This window comes from Rhinatrema bivittatum, chromosome 4, assembly GCF_901001135.1.
Source record: "Rhinatrema bivittatum chromosome 4, aRhiBiv1.1, whole genome shotgun sequence".
Lineage (NCBI taxonomy): Eukaryota > Metazoa > Chordata > Amphibia > Gymnophiona > Rhinatrematidae > Rhinatrema > Rhinatrema bivittatum.
This window is the reverse complement of record NC_042618.1, coordinates 224,031,191-224,047,711: the sequence shown is the minus strand read 5'-3', so window position 1 is coordinate 224,047,711 and position 16,521 is coordinate 224,031,191. Positions and strand designations below refer to the sequence as shown.

General features: G+C 47.0%; 1 protein-coding gene across 1 annotated transcript in view; it reads right to left on the bottom strand.

Annotated features, from left to right (window-relative positions):
- Window positions 1-16,521, bottom strand: part of TRIM24 (tripartite motif containing 24) — a 622,654-nt gene that overhangs the window by 469,588 nt on the left and 136,545 nt on the right. Inside the window, 1 exon segment of the mRNA XM_029599765.1 lies at window positions 8,612-8,744. Within this exon segment, the coding sequence (XP_029455625.1) occupies window positions 8,612-8,744 (133 nt within the window).

Here is a 16,521-nt window from a genome sequence, read left to right as displayed (position 1 = left end):
GCGTTAAGCCAGTTTTTCTTGTATTATTAGTATATTATTATTAGTATATTATTAGTATATTATTAAACACTCCCTTAAAATTTCTGGCTAGGAGTCATAATTGTTTCCTCGCAATATAACATATGTATGGCTATTTTGGATGCTATCATTGTTTTGGTTTGTGTGGTTTATAATACCCTGTTTCCCCGAAAATAAGACATCCCCTGAAAATAAGACCTAGTAGAGGTTTTGCTGAATTGCTAAATATAAGACCTCCCCCAAAAGTAAGACCTAACAAAGTTTTTATTTGGGAGCATGCCCGTCGCACAGAACACCAGAGCATGCAGCTGAGATTTTTTTACCCTGCAGGATTCACAGTTAGTTGTCATCATAAACCAGCATAACCAGACAACTATTCAGAATATAATAAATGTTCATTTTTTTGTTCAACAATATATGTGAATTCTTCTTCATGGAAAAATAAGACATCCTCTGAAAATAAGGCCTAGTGCATCTTTGGTAGCAAAAATGAATATAAGACACTGTCTTATTTTCGGGGAAACACGGTACTTGTCTTGGTTTTTTTCCTGTCGAAGTATGTGAAAATACTTTGTGAAAAATCAATAAAATATGAATTAAAAAAATGCAAACATTTGCAGGGGATAATTTAAAACTATTTATTCTTTTATGATATACATCACCTAAAGTGCTAAGCTCACATTATTGCAAATACTATCATGTACAGACTACACCAAATATATTATAAATCTTAGAAAACACCTTCACAGTGTAGAAAAATATTAGAAACCCACTAACTGTACCATCACCGTCCATGTTCACCTGGGGTTATACAGTGTTACTCTTAATCCTCTCATGAAAACAATTCCAGTTATTTTGTCACAAGAGCTAAACCATGTATCCATAGATGTCTGTAGATAGTATATTTCCATCGCAATCACTGTAGGTAATATAGCCTCCCTGTTGGATAAATTCCCCCCCCCCCTCCCCTGTTGGATGGGGGGATTTTAAATAGTATAGTGAAATGATAAAGTGAGATTCATTCTGCCATGTGGATGGACAGAGATGCTGACAGAGACAGCAGGTAATTCTAACTTCTTTACATGATTGTTAGATTAGAATAATGTATGGGAAGTTAGTTTTCAATGTAATTATTTTTGTACAGATTCATGTTATTCCCCTGATGCAGGCGCAGTTTTTTGCCAAAATGTTGCAGTATCTGGAACATTCACTCAGCGATGTATAATGAGCCATAAGAGCTAAAACGAACTGGCATGAGAAGATACAATCAGTGGAATTTATCCAACAGGGAGGCTGTATTACTTACAGTGGTTGCTTTGGAAAGGAAAATTAGTTCTTACCTGTTAATTTTCGTTCCTGTAGTACCACGGATCAGTCCAGACAGTGGTTGAGCCTCCTTTCCAGCAGGTGGAGACAAACTAAAACTTGAAGGATGCCCTATATCAGGACAGAGCCTATCCTCTAACCCTTCAGTATAACGTATGTCAAAGCAGAAAACAAGAAACCCAAGAATAGAATCAAGCAAGTAACCATAAAGCTCAAAGGAGCAACTATAGAATAATGTAGAAACATGGTATACCTATACGCTCTTGCATAAACTTGGTATAGAAAAACGACCAAGGCTTCCGGTGTAATTACTCAGTAATCTTGCACAAAGTGAAATATGAAAATCTGCAAACCTGCAAGAAAACAAGCTTCGAGAGGACAGAAAGACAGACAGGGAAGGGCGTCTGGACTGATCCGTGGTACTACAGGAACGAAAATTAACAGGTAAGAACTAATTTTCCTTTCCTGTATGTACCCGGATCAGTCCAGACAGTGAGATGTACCAAAGCTTCCCTAAACTGGGTGAGACCGAGACAGTCCCGCTCGAAGCACTTGCCGCCCAAAGGAACCGAAAACCGGAGCGTGCACATCCAGACGGTAGTGCCGAGCAAAAGTGTGCAGAGACGTCCAAGTGGCGGCCCTGCAAATCTCCTGCGGGGAGACAGATTGACTCTCCGCCCATGAAGTAGCCTGAGAATGCAGAAAATGGGCCTTGAGACCCTCAGGAAGCGGACGCCCTTGACAAAGATATGCCGAGGAAATGGCTTCTTTCAACCACCGCGCAATCGTGGTCTTAGAAGCCTGTTTACCCCGGTTGGGACCATTCCAAAGGACAAAGAGATGGTCCGATACGCGAAAGTCATTGGTGACCTGGAGATAACGAAGCAAGACTCGTTTGACATCTAGCCGACGAAGGTCGCCACCAGTCGTACCCGCAATCTCCTCCGAAGAGAACGCGGGCAGTTCTACCAACTGGTTGACATGAAAAGCGGAGACAACCTTAGGCAAGAAGGAAGGAACCGTCCTGAGAGAAACCCCGAAATCAGAAAAACGCAAGAAGGGCTCCCGACAGGACAGCGCCTGGAGCTCGGAAATCCGGCGAGCAGAAGAGATATAGACCAGAAAGACAGTTTTGAGTGTTAGATCCTTGAGCGTAGCGTGGTGAAGAGGCTCAAAGGGAGCCGTACAGAGAGCACGAAGGACTAGGTTGAGACTCCACGACGGACACGTGGCACGAGAGGGGGGACGAAGGTGCCTAACACCCCTCAGGAAACGAATCACGTCCGGGTAAGCAGCTAAGGAATGACCGTCCACTCAACCCAGGAGAGAGCAGAGCGCAGAGACTTGAACTCGAAGAGAACTGAAGGAGAGGCTCTTAGAGAGACCCTTCTGAAGAAAAGAAAGAACCAGAGGAATCAAAGAAGAGCGTGCCAGAACACCAGACTCCACACATGTGGACTCAAAAACTTTCCAGATGCGCACATAGGCCAGAGAAGTCGACTGCTTTCGGGCTCGCAGCAGGGTGGAGATGGCCTCCTCCTTATAACCCTTGCGCCTCAGGCGACGCCGTTCAAAAGCCAGGCCGCTAGACAGAAGCGATCGGCCTGGTCGATAAATACAGGCCCCTGCCAGAGGAGACGAGGAAGATGACAGAGTCGCAGGGGCCCGTCCACTGCCAGATTGATGAGATCCGCGAACCACGGTCTTTGCGGCCATTCGGGAGCGACGAGAATCACCGGTCCCCGGTGGCGCTCTATTCTCCTGAGAACTTTCCCCACCAGAGGCCACGGGGGGGGGGGGGGGGGGGGGGGGGAACACGTACAGAAGGACGTCCGCTGGCCAAGGTAGAGCCAGAGCATTCATGCCCTCTGCGCCGTACTCTCTCCAGCGGCTGAAGAACTGATTTGCCTTGGCATTGCGCAGAGTTGCCATGAGGTCGAGGTGAGGAGGACCCCACCTATCCACTATCAGAGCCATGGCCGCGTCCGAGAGCTCCCACTCTCTCGGATCGAGCAACTGCCGGCTGAGGAAGTCGGCTTGAACATTTTCTTTGCCTGCTATGTGAGAGGCCGCCAGGCACTGTAGGTGGCGCTCCGCCCAAGAGAGGAGACGGCTGGCTTCCAAGGCTACCAGGGGACTGCAAGTGCCCCCTTGGCGATTGATGTAGGCCACTGTGGTGGAGTTGTCGGACAGGACTCTTACCGCCTTGCCGCTGATCAGGGGAAGGAACTCCTGAAGAGCCAGGCGGGCCGCCAAGGTTTACAGTCTATTGATGTGCCAGCACGACTGAGTCTGTGATCATATTCCTTGGGTGGATTGAGAAAGGCAGACCGCACCCCAGCCCAGGAGACTGGCGTCCATGGTCACTATCGTCCACTGTGGAGCTTGAAGAGGCATCCCTTGCAGAAGATGAGGAAGAGACAGCCACCACTGTAATTCGTCGGCAGTAGAATCCAAAAACGGAAGGAATACGTGAAACTGCTCAGACACTGGCTGCCAACGGGAGAGCAAAGCTTTCTGCAACAGACGCATATGAGCAAAAGCCCAGGGGACAAGGTCGATGGTGGAAGCCATGGATCCCAGGACTTGAAGATAATCCCAGGCAGTCGGAGAAGGTAGCGCGATCAGATTCCGGACCTGATCGATCAGCTTGAGGGCGCGCGACCGTGGTAAGAAGACCTTGCCTATTCGGGTGTCGAAGTGGGCTCCCAGGAATTCCAACTCCTGGGAGGGCTGAAGCTTGCTTTTGGAAAAGTTCACTATCCACCCGAGGGAGGCAAGGAGCTCCAAGACGCGATCCACCGCCCGTTGGCAAGAGGTCTCCGACTTGGCCCTGATGAGCCAATCGTCCAGATAGGGATGGACGAGAATCCCCACCCGGCGCAGGGCCGCCGCTACCACTACCGTGACCTTCGTAAAGGTGCGAGGAATGGTCGCTAGGCCGAAGGGGAGAGCTTGAAACTGGAAGTCCTGGTTGAGGATGTGGAATCGGAGATACTTCTGGTAGTCGCGGTGGATGGGAATGTGGAAGTACGCTTCTGCGAGATCGAGACAAGCAAGGAACTCTCCGGGGCGTACCGCCGCAATGACCGCCCGCAGGGTTTCCATGCAGAAGTGGGGGATCTTGAGGGCCCGATTGACCCTCTTGAGGTCCAGAATGGGGCGGAAGGACCCGTCCTTTTGGGGCACGGTGAAGTAAATAGAATACTGGCCTGCGCCAACCTCCCTTTCCGGAGCTGGGACCACCGCTCCCAGATCCAGGAGTTTGGAGAGGGTCTGGACCACCGCGTCCCTCTTGGCCCGTCCGCAAGGCGAGAAGAGAAAGAGATCCAGCAGGTCCCTGACGAGCTCGAAAACGTACCCGTCTTTGATAATGTCGAGGACCCACTGATCCGATGTGATCTTGACCCATTCCTCGAAGAACAGGGAGAGGCGTCCGCCGAGGTAAGGAACAGAGGAATGGGTCAGCTGAACTTCATTGTGTGGCAGGTTTAGCGGTGGAACGCACGGGCTGGCCCTCACGAAAGGGCCGCCTGCCACGAAAGGACTGCGACCAGGACTGAGCACGAGAAGAACCCCTCATGGAGCCGCCCCTGCCCCCGAGAAGTGAAGCGACGCTGGCCCCTGAAGCGAGAGCGGGAGGACGCGAAGGATCGAAAAGACTTAGGGCGGTCCTCTGGAAGCTTATGGACCTTGTTGTCAGCCAAGGAGTCCATAAGCTTCTCGAGATCCTCGCCAAAGAGCATCTTACCTTTGAAGGGCAACGTGCCCAGCCGAGTCTTCGAGGACTGATCAGTCGACCAGTGGGGTAGCCAGAGGAGCCTCCGAGCAGCAACTGCCGAAACCATCGCCTTCGCCTGCACACGGACCAGATCGTAGAGGGCGTCCGATACGTAGGCGATTACCGCCTCCAGACATTCGGCTTGTTCTGCCTCACCTGGCGGAAGATTCTGGGTGCAGAGTAACTGTTGAACCCACTGAAGGCCCGCCCGCATCATGAGACTGCTACAGCAAGACGCTCGGACCCCGAGGGCCAGAACGTCGAAGATGCGCTTCAGGTGAGCCTCCAACTTACGATCTTGTGGATCCTTCAAAGCCGTGGAACCTTCCACCGGGATCGTGGTGTGCTTGGCCACCGCAGAGACATAGGAATCTAAAGAGGGATATCGCAGCAGCTCCAAGCCCTCTTCCGGGAGGGGATAGAGCTTATCCATCGCACGCCCCACCCGAAGCGAACCCTCAGGAGCCTCCCATCCCCGAAGGATAAGGAGCTTGAGCATGGGGTGGAAAGGAAAGGCCGAGGCCGGAGCCTGGAGCCCCCCCAGAACCGGGTTCATATCCTTAAGGAGCGAGGCCATGAGATTATCCACGGAGGGACTTTCCAGACCCAGCTCCTGCAACACAAAGGGAAGGAGGGGCTCTAATTCCTCCTTACGAAAAAGATGAAGGGCTCTGGGGTCATCCCCCTCTAGGGGGGGGGCATCCGCCGAATCCGAGGAAGCAGCGGGGTCCGAGGACCCGGGGGACACTGGGGGGGGGGAAGGGGGGGGGCACCCCCGGGACCACCTGCACCCGAACCGGTCCCTGGGGCTCCGCAGCCGGTCCAGCGGTCAACGGCGCTGAGCGAGGGATTTTTTTTGGGGGGGGGGCTTTCGCCCTGCTCATGCAAGCTAGCTAAGTAAGATTTGTGCATGAGGAGGACGAAATCCACTGAAAAAGGGACCCTGGGTTTGCCGGGGGGGGGGGGGGAAGGGGGGTGAGGGAAGGTCAGGACCCCCCTCCTGGGAACCCGCGGGGGCCAAATCGGAGGTTAAATCAAAAAATCTGGCCCCCCCAGCCCCAGGGAGCACTGAAATCGGCCCCAATGAAAAATCCAAGATGGCGGCCATTCCCGGGTTCTGCCGACCCAGGAAAGGCCTGGCCATGCCGGGAGGAGTGGAGCCCCGGGCTAAATTTGCTTGTCCTGCCGAGGAGGGACCTTCCCCACCCGGCAGGCAAGCATTGCAAAAGCCCTGATGCGAAAAACGTGAAGAAGGCAGCCTACAAGAGAGGCAGGCTGCCTGCCGGGACATAGCTAAGCCGCGGCTGAAGAAAAAAAAGCTGAAAAAAAGCTTGATTGACAGCCTGCACAGCAGGAGAGAGCAGGAGGGAAACCTGCTGCCTTCTGCTTGTCTGGCTGCCGGTTCTAGGCCTACTCTGACCAGAAAAAAAGGAAAAAGCTGGTCAACTGCTGCCAATAAGTTAGAGGTAGGTGAGTACCTGCAACTTATTTAAAGTTTAAAACTAATGTTTTTTTTTTTATTTTATTTTATTTTTTTACAAAGCGCAGCAGCGGGTTCAAAACCCTCTCGGCAGCCAGATGGGGGGGAACGAGGCCCAGAGAGCGTCAGTCCCCACACCTGGAAGCGTCCACGGACTCAGGCTATTGCAGGGAACCCCCTCCTGCAAAAGGGGCAAAGCCCCCCTGAGCAGGGCAAGAGCTGGGAGACGGCACCGTCTCCCACACAGAAACAGGAAAAATCACTAAAAAGAAGGCAAAATTCCCTTCTAGTTTTTTTTTTGACAAGAAATACTTGCTTGAGCCTAGGAAAAGAAAGAAGAAAAAGGCTGACTAGCCTACAGCAGAGAACCGAAGGGGAGATGCTGCACCTGCTGGAGACAGACGAATACTGAAGGGTTAGAGGATAGGCTCTGTCCTGATATAGGGCATCCTTCAAGTTTTAGTCTGTCTCCACCTGCTGGAAAGGAGGCTCAACCACTGTCTGGACTAATCCGGGTACGTACAGGAAATATACCTTCTACAGGGATTATGTGGAGATGGTTCAAATAAGATCTTGGATGTGAGGAGTGACATCGATGGATATATGGTTTAGCTCTTGTGAAAGAAGAACTGGAATTTGAGAGGATTAAAAGTGATACTGTATAACCCCAGTGAACATTTTAACAGTGACTTTACACTGTTAGGAGAGACTGGGATTCTAATATTTTTCTATACTGTGAAGAAGGTGTTTTCTAAGACTTATAATAAGATATCTCGTGTAGTATGTATATGATGGTATTTGTAATAATGTGAACTTAGCACTTTAGATATTTTATACCATGAAAGAATAAATTGTTGTAAGTTATCCCCCGCAAACGTAATTATCCGGATAAAACCAAACTTGTGCAGCTCGTGATTTTTACATACTGAAGCATTTGTGCGCACATATATACTTGTATTTTATAATCTGAGCATATTCTTCTGTGCAGATTATAAAATACAATAGCAATTTTCTGTGTACCCATATATACATATAAATGGGCACATGCGAGCAGTTTGAAAGTTATCCTCTTTATGTTTATATTTCAAAGTTTAAATTTATTTTTTTTTACCCTTTTTAGAACCTTTTCCCAACATGTTGATTCTGAGAAAAAAACTAGGGGAAAATTTATATATATATTTTTTTTAGTTTAATTTTTTATTTTTTTTTTTTAAGGCCGCTCGATAAATTGGGGGGAAAAAAATCAATGAAAGAAATACAGAGAGGAAAAAACATGAAAAGCCTGTGAAAAATATAGGAGCAGTAGTGACAGACAGCATGTCCTTTTGCCACCATGGAAGGAAAAAGACTGAGGAGTTTCATACAGTGGCAGCTGCACAGCAATACCTGAGCATGCTCAGAAAGGCTTCTGGGTCTTTTTGAGCTCTGGAGAGAGCACATTCAGTGTCTGCACTGTCAGATGATATCACCCACACTTGTGCATGGCTGGGTTTATCCTGCTTATCCACATAGAAATCAGGATTTATGTGCATAATTTAGGTTTCAAAAAGTATTCACAAAAAGTATGCACACAAACAGAAGATGCAGATCTGTGCATACACTTTCCCCAATTCATAAAATATGCAGGTAAAAACTACTCACAGACTTTATAGTTACCCGGAATTTTTTTTTAATTGCCTCCTAAAAGCATGTACGTATTTAGGTGGCTTGCTTTTTTTTATTTTAATTCTGATTTTTTTCACAACCTACCAGTACAACAGTGATATCCAAGGCAGAATTGGTACAGGTAAACTGTTGAATCAGTTCTGATATTCTCAATGCAGAAGTTAATAATACAGTTTAGAAACCCCCAATTAGTACTATTAAAGCACCTCTTGATATTCACTTCTTTACTCTTTCAAAGAAAAGAAGTTTCTATATAACAGAACCATGCTTTAGTATTTAGCTTCTAGATTAGAAAAAATGTATTACTATGGCATAAAATGTATGCTCCTCCTTTTCAGTACCTGTGCTCTTTGTGCTCCTGTAGCTGGCAATCTCGACATGTCAATTTGTCACAAGTCTCACAGTATAACTTCAGCTGTTCCTTTTTGTGAAGAGGACAAAAGAGAGGTCTCTGACTGGTCACTCCAACTGCTTCTGCAGAAACCAATGAAAAATGACAATTCTTTGTTAAGAAGCAGAATTATTATTGGTTGAAACAGTTAGATATTAAACATGGACTGAAAAGTTTGAAAGTCACTATGGGTATTAAATCTAAGACTCAACATGACATGTAAAAAGGTTTACTAAAATTGTTAAAAACTCAAGATGCTATTTTGGGAGATAGAGGGAAATTGTTGGATTTCACCAATTTTGACTTCTGACTCAAATGGAACAGAGTTTGTGATCTGGCACCTTGACTCTTCCCCCTATTTTATATCCTCTCCCAGCTCACCTAGACCAATCATTGCAGCAGTGGTCCTTGGTTGAGGGCTATGCATCAAGGTTCCTACTGGAACTCTGAATTTATGGATCCTAATTTAAGCCATTAGGTGTTACCATTCTGCAATGACTGGGACTCCCTCCCCCCTAGGAGCTGTGAATACTGCCTTTGCAGCATCTCCAAACTCAACCAGCCCAGGAAATGAAAGAACTGAACCTATGTTCTCTGCATGGCAATTCTGGCACCCTGCCACCAGGTGAGCCCTGGGGGTGCTCTTCTGATCCTCATCAAAATGCCATGCAAGCATCCTACTGATACATGTAAAATCAGACTAATAACCATTTCTACAGCACTATTAGAAATATGCACCTGTACAGCACTGTGTATAAGAAATAAACAGCTAAAATACTAAGCAAGGGAAGGACATTTTTAAAACCAAGTATGTGGCCACAATAAAACATGCATACTTTTTATTACACAAAGTTTAGAAAATGTTTTTTTTAAATGATAGGAAAAAAAGAAGAAAAAGAAACACATGAAAAACACTAAAAAGGTATGACATAAGAGTCAAGAGAACATGCAAGTTGATGCAGCAGTGAGTACAAATGTTTTGATTAAAAAAAGCCAAAAACACAAAAATTTTTAAATATTCAAGTCAATGTATCAGTTTCAAGGTGCTATACTGAAGAAAAAATGTCTTATTGCTCTGAGCACCATATATATTCCTTTCTGATCTCTTAAATTAGTAAAGAACATACTTTTTACTCTTGCTACGAGCAGAAACAAGCCAGGCAGCATTTTTCTGCTGTACAGGTCCCATGCTTTCCTGTAGAAGGAAAATTTTTTTTTTTAATTACAGTTTCCTCCCATGGAAATTCTGGGGAGGCAGCCTGTGCCACCCACTTTTCATATACTGATCCCAATAGAATAAATTTGGAAAAAGTCCATTTCAGAGGAATTTTCACTATATTTAAAAGTATTACAATTGCTGTAACACTTATGACTGTAATGGTCTAAAAGAGCCAGATGGAGGAAGGGCGTTGCTCACTTGGCAAAGCCAAAACACATCCCATGTTCATCTATCACAATCAGCAGCAGCCTGTATAAAAATGGTCATGTCGGGGGTCACGTGATGTGGTGAGCGAGACTGGACGCACCAGCTCTCGCTCCGGGCGGCACATCTCCTACCCGTCACCATCCGCTAGCTAGCGCCCTGCTACGACACTTAAAACTTACTGCTCTTACACCGCTTATGTCGATAACCTCGTTTATGTCAAAATCGCCGTCGGTGATGCCTCCGAAATTAGCAAAAAACGACAAGGAACAATCTCGTAGCCTGGAACCCAAAATGGCGGCCGCATCTCCAGTAACGGGGCACGGCGGAAAGGACCAGCCAGGGCTGTCTGTGCACTCGATGACAGCAGAGATCAAAGAGGCGATGAGTGCGGTGCTGGACTCAAAATTGGAGGGGATATCGGCGCAACTTTCTTCCTTGCAAGAAGCCCTGCGGGACTATGCACCACGTATTGCCCTAGTTGAAGAAAGAACGTCTACCTTAGAAGATAGCGTCACCGTATTGCAAGGCAAGGTGTCATCTTTGGAAAATACAGTGAAGGCGCAAGATGACAAGTTAGAGGACTTGGAAAACAGGGCTCGGAGGTCCAATATCAGGTTTATTGGCCTCCCTGAGTCTCTTGAGGATAATCTCCTTAGGCCCACTATTTTAAAATGGCTGCCAGAGGTGCTGGGGCTCCCCGAACTGCAGGACAACCTGGAGATCGAACGGATCCACCGTATCGGGGCCAGGAGAGAGGGGATGAATCGCCCACGCACGGTAATTGCAAAAATCTTAAATTTCCATCATAAGCATCTGATCCTACAGGCGGCCAGGAAGCACACCACGCTCAGCTTTCAGGGGACTGAGATCCGATTGGCGCCAGACTATTCAGTGAAAGTGGCGGCTATGCGACGCGCGTATGGGCCGATTTGCAGCAAGCTTATTGAGCAGAACATGCGGTTCTCGGTACAATTCCCTGCGAAATTGAGGATCAATCACGGCGGAACGTGGACTGCCTATGAGACGGCTGAAGAGGCAAAGCGGTTCTTGGACTCTCTAAATAAGTAACATGTATTGCTGGGTTGATACGTTTGTGTTCTCTGTGTCTAGCAGGTTACCCACTCCTTCAGGGTGGCGGGTGGGAGCGCTGTGCTTCCTGATCACACACATAAGTTTGACCTCCCTGTGGGACCTATGAGTCCTCCTATTTTGTTGGGTTTCCTATGGGGTACGAGGGGACGGGGTGGGGGGGGGAAACTACTGGTACTGATAGGGTTTTGGTCTGGGGTTATTTGGCTGGGCTGCGCTGCTCCTTGGGGCTTCAGAGTGACCGCAGAGGCCCTATGTTGTTGGAGCCGTTTTTTTTGGCAAGGGGGCAGGTTAGGCTGGGGGCCTGCTCTCCACAAGTTTCCCTGTCTTTTTACTTCTCCTTTCAGATGGCTTTGGGATCCTGGTTAGATGGGTAATAAGTACCGCTTAATTTCTTGGAATGTTAATGGGCTAGGCTCCCCAATTAAGAGGAAAAAGGTATTCCAACACCTACAGCGCTTACATGTAAATATTGCCTGCCTCCAAGAAACGCATCAAAGCCCAGTGGAAAGTGCGAAGCTTTGCAGGGAATGGGCTACAGCCTGTTATTATTCAGCAGCCAAGGGGAAGAAGGGAGGTGTGGCGATTTTAATCCACAAATCCACGCCATTTTCTCTTATACGGGAACTTAAGGATGACGCTGGTAGATACATTATTCTTATTGGCATGTTGGCAGGACAGCCTATTACTATATGCAATTTACATGCCCCTAACAAACCGGATTCTGTCTTAGTGAATCAGCTCACCACGATTCTTCTATCTAACATGCAGGGGGATCTTTTCCTTGCTGGGGATTTTAACAGTGTCTTAGACCCAAGCCTGGATAAATCCCAATTTCTGCCCCGAACCAGGTTGGCGTCTGAACCTGGGGTCGCCACTTACTGTAAGACCTTGGGGTTATTAGATGTCTGGAGGGTGCTGCACCCTGAACTGAGAGAGTATACTCATGTGTCAAAAGCTCACAGCACCCTCTCTCGGATTGATTACATTCTCATCCCAGATACTCTTTTTGCCCGGGTGGAAGGAGCGGAGATTGGGGACATAGTGGTGGCAGACCATGCCCCCATTTGGGTGGATTTTTGGCTTTCTGGGCCTAGGCAGAGTCAGAGAGTATGGAGATTCCCGGGAAATCTAAACGATGATAAGACTTTCCATCAGTTTCTGAGGCAAAAATGGGAGGCCTATACCAGCAACAATAGCCAACATACGGGAGACCCTATTTTGTTTTGGGAAGCCAGTAAGGTAGTCCTTAGAGGGGACATTATTGCCTATTCCATTGCAAAACGAAAAAAGCTAAATGCTGACATACTGGCTTTGGAAGCACGGCTGTCGGGAGCTAAGAGAGATCTAGCAGAGTCCCCCACCCCTCCACACAGGGAGGCGTATAAAGCATGCCTGACGGCACTGAACGCGCACTTACATTTGCGTGCCCAAAGGTCCCTAAAAACTTTGGAACATAATTTTTTCCGACATGGGGATAAATCAGGGAAGTTATTGGTGTGCTTGGTGGCCGTCAGGCGGAAAAAGACGTTTATAGGGGGTCTGAAGTCTTCGAAGGGGTCACTGGCCACGACTAGTCCTGAGATTTGTGAAATCCTGCGCCAGTTCTATGAGGGCCTCTATACAGAGGACAGGCCTGGGGGGCGGCTAGAAGAGGCTGATTTTTTCAAGGGATTAACTTTACCTCAGGTGTCCTCGGATCAGCAGGTTCTCCTCAGTAGGCCCATCACGGAGGGGGAACTTAGGGGAGTCATACATACTAGTAAACTGCACAAATCCCCAGGGCCGGATGGCCTTACGGCCGAATACTATAAGATCTTGAATCCGTGTTTACTAGGCCCCTTGACGGCTTTTTTTAATAGTGCTCGAGAGCAACAAAGTTTCCCTGCGCATTTCACAGACGCACATATTGTAGTGTTGCCCAAGCCGGGGAAAGACCCTTGTCAGGCGGCCTCCTACCGCCCAATCTCTCTTTTAAACTGTGACCTCAAGCTGTATGCCAGGATCCTTGCGGGGCGTATGACTTCCATATTGCAGAAAATTATATCTCCCTATCAAGCGGGGTTTGTAAATGGTAGAAACGTGGGAGCTCATGTCCTAAGGCTCATTTCTGCAATCGAAATGGCTCATACTTCCCATATTGAAGCCCTAGCCATAGGGTTCAATTCAGAAAAGGCATTTGATCGTGTATCCTGGGACTATATGTTCTCGGTCTTGCACCGTTTTGGGTTCCCGGCCCCGTTTATTGATGCCATCTCTATTCTATACAAATCTCCTGTGTCGTATATCCGAGCTAATGATGTAACTTCTCAAGCAATCCCACTTCAGAGGGGAGTACGCCAGGGCTGTCCATTGTCACCTATTCTGTATATATTGATTTTGGACCCTTTATTAAGGAAAATTGCTGAAACTTCAGATATTAGAGGGCTCATTTATAAGCAGTGTCAATTTAAAGTCGCTGCTTTTGCAGATGACATGCTGGTTTTTTTAACCAACCCAGTGGAAGCGCTCCCAAAGGTATTACAGATTCAATCTGCCTTTGGGCATTTTGCTGGGCTTAAGATTAACATTGAAAAATCTGAGGCTTTGGATGTGTTGGGAACCTTGCGTGTCTCCTGGCCGGGATGTTTCCCTCTGAGGTGGGTCCAAACTGCTCTTAAGTACCTGGGGGTCTATATACCGGCCAAGCCAAAGTACTTGTATGATTTAAACATTGGTCCTTTGAAACAAAAATTGCTTAGCCGCTTGGACAGTTGGCGTGGACTGCCTCTTACGCTATCGGGGAAAATACTGCTATTGAAAATGATGGAAATTTCCAAATGGTTATATCTCTTCCGTATGCTCCCTGTGTGGCTAAAAAAGAAGGATGTCCTGGAAATACGTAGGAGCATCAGACGTTACTTATGGAATGGCAAGCGAGCGCGTATTTCTCTCAACACCCTCATGCTGCCCCGGCAGGAAGGGGGTCTACAGTGCCCGGATTTGGAAAGCTATAACCAGGCGAGTTTGCTTCAACATATTCGGGATTGGATCCTAGAAACGGACTTTCACTCTCCGATGGACTTATACAAAGACTGGTTGGCCCCCTATGCTCCAGGGGCCGTACTACATCTGGACCGTCGTGAGCTGCCGGTCTATATTGCACAGAGTGTGATTATCAAACCCTTACGGCTACAGTGGCGTTGGCTGTGTAACCATTTCCAGCTAGATGTTCGTTTCACGGCTCACCTACCAATACGCGGCTACCCCCGCTTTGTGCCGGGCATGACTCAACATCTCTTTAAAACCTGGGCAACTCTGGGCCTCTGTTCTATGCGGCAAGTCATGAAGGCAGACTCTGAAAAGTTCCACCTTCTCAGTTTCCAGGAGCTGCGAGATCGTTATCAGCTTCCCCGGGAAGGTTTCTACGGCTACTTGCAACTGAGACATTTCTTACAAACTGAAAGCCGACTTCACACCAGTCTGTCTCAGTCTGCAAGCTTGGGCAAATTGCTGGCTGGTGATGATGGTAAGAGGAATGCTTGTTCCCAATACTATGCTGCTCTGAAGGATCTCATAAAAAATCAAGGCTTGGTGTCGGCTGTCTCCAAATGGAACTTAATACTTCCGACTGCCACTTCAGTGGAGGACCTGAGAGCCAGCTTTCTGAACATTCCGAATACCGTGGAAAATGTACCCCTGCGGGAAAAACTGTACAGATTTCTGCACCAAGCCTATTATTCTCAAACACAAGCATTCCATATGGGGGTAGTCTCCGGCAGTCGGTGCATACGCTGTGAAGACCCTTTCCCTCACTTCTATCATGGTTTTTGGACTTGCCCAGAGGTGACAAAGCTCTGGAATTTCATTGGGCGCCTTATTGTCCAGTTGTGGGGATGGACGCCACCCATGGATCCGGAGAAGTGGCTTATCGGCCTACCCGAAAACCCAGGAGGTGCATTAACAAAATGTCAAGCGAAATTAATAGGGAAATTTATTCTGATTGCAAAAACAGCGATTCTGGCGCAGTGGACTGAACCTAGACCTCAGTACCAGTGTGGAAGAAGATGTCGTGGCTTCTGCATATGGAGTTGCTGACTGCCCGGCAGATTTCTGTTTCAAAATTTACAGCTACGAAGCAACTTTGGGCTGCCTATATTTTGTGGCTTCCCGAGGGCGAGCAAAATTTTTTGCCTTGCTGAGTGGACGTTGCCTTATGGACTGGTTGTGAGGAGTGGTGGCCTCAGGATGCCTGACCTGGGCGGCAGCAGCCTACCTCCAGTTTACCTTAGAGAACTATATGTTTTGATGCCTGTACGCTGTTCATGTCTATACCTCATTATTTACATACCTGAGGCGTTTCCATTTCCATTTCCCTTTATTTCAGTACCAGTAAAAAAAAAGGGGGGGGTGGGAGGGATCAAAAGGGGGGAGGGGCTCATTGAGTTATCTGGGGGATGGAAGAAAATTGAGAGAGGGTTTCATCACAGTTATACAAAATGGGGACATCTTGCTTCTCTACGTGGGGGAGTTTAGCTCCAAGGTGAGAGGCAGTCCGTCATATCTAATACTTTGTTTAGTGCTTTGTTTGATATGGGCCTCTGGTTATTATGGCTGTTTGTTATCTGTTATACCTTGTGGGAGTCTGTTCTCCCAGGTTATGTACATTTGCCTTCCGCTGAATGTTGTGTGACCCTCTCGGAAATCTTAATAAAAATGATTTACACAAAAAAAAAAAAAAAAAATGGTCATGTCTTCCTTTCTGCTTAGTCTAAGGCCCCAATGTGATGTGCACGTTAACACACAGTTATGCAAGTATTTTTGTACATACATCTTTGGACCCAATTAAATATGCAAAATACGTGCGCACAAACATCAGTAAAACACTGTCTACAAATTAGCATTTTTTTCATGGAAATCGCATGTTATTCGCGATATTAACTATTACTTCCAAATGCAAGATGTGTGTGGGCTTTACTCATGTTTTCCTAATGCTGGAAATGTAACTCCTGGTCAGTTACTGGGGATGAACCTGGATTTCATGGTGCAGGGAGTCCTGTACTCGGGATTTATGCACATAAAACATGATCTGTAGGCAGAAAACATGTGTGTAACATATTTTCTGTGCAGAAAACATGTTTTATGCATGCTAAGCTTGTCCTTGTGTGCATACTTATAGGTCAGTGCACATTCCTTTTTTTTTTTTTAATTATTTGTTTTAACAGACAAGTACAACAAATAAAATTATACTTTGTAATATTATAATGACTAACTCTAATCACAATCATCTATCTTAGGAAATATCAACATATATATCCAGTCTTTACTAGGGAGTCATTATTACACAATAAAGAAAAGATTAAGTG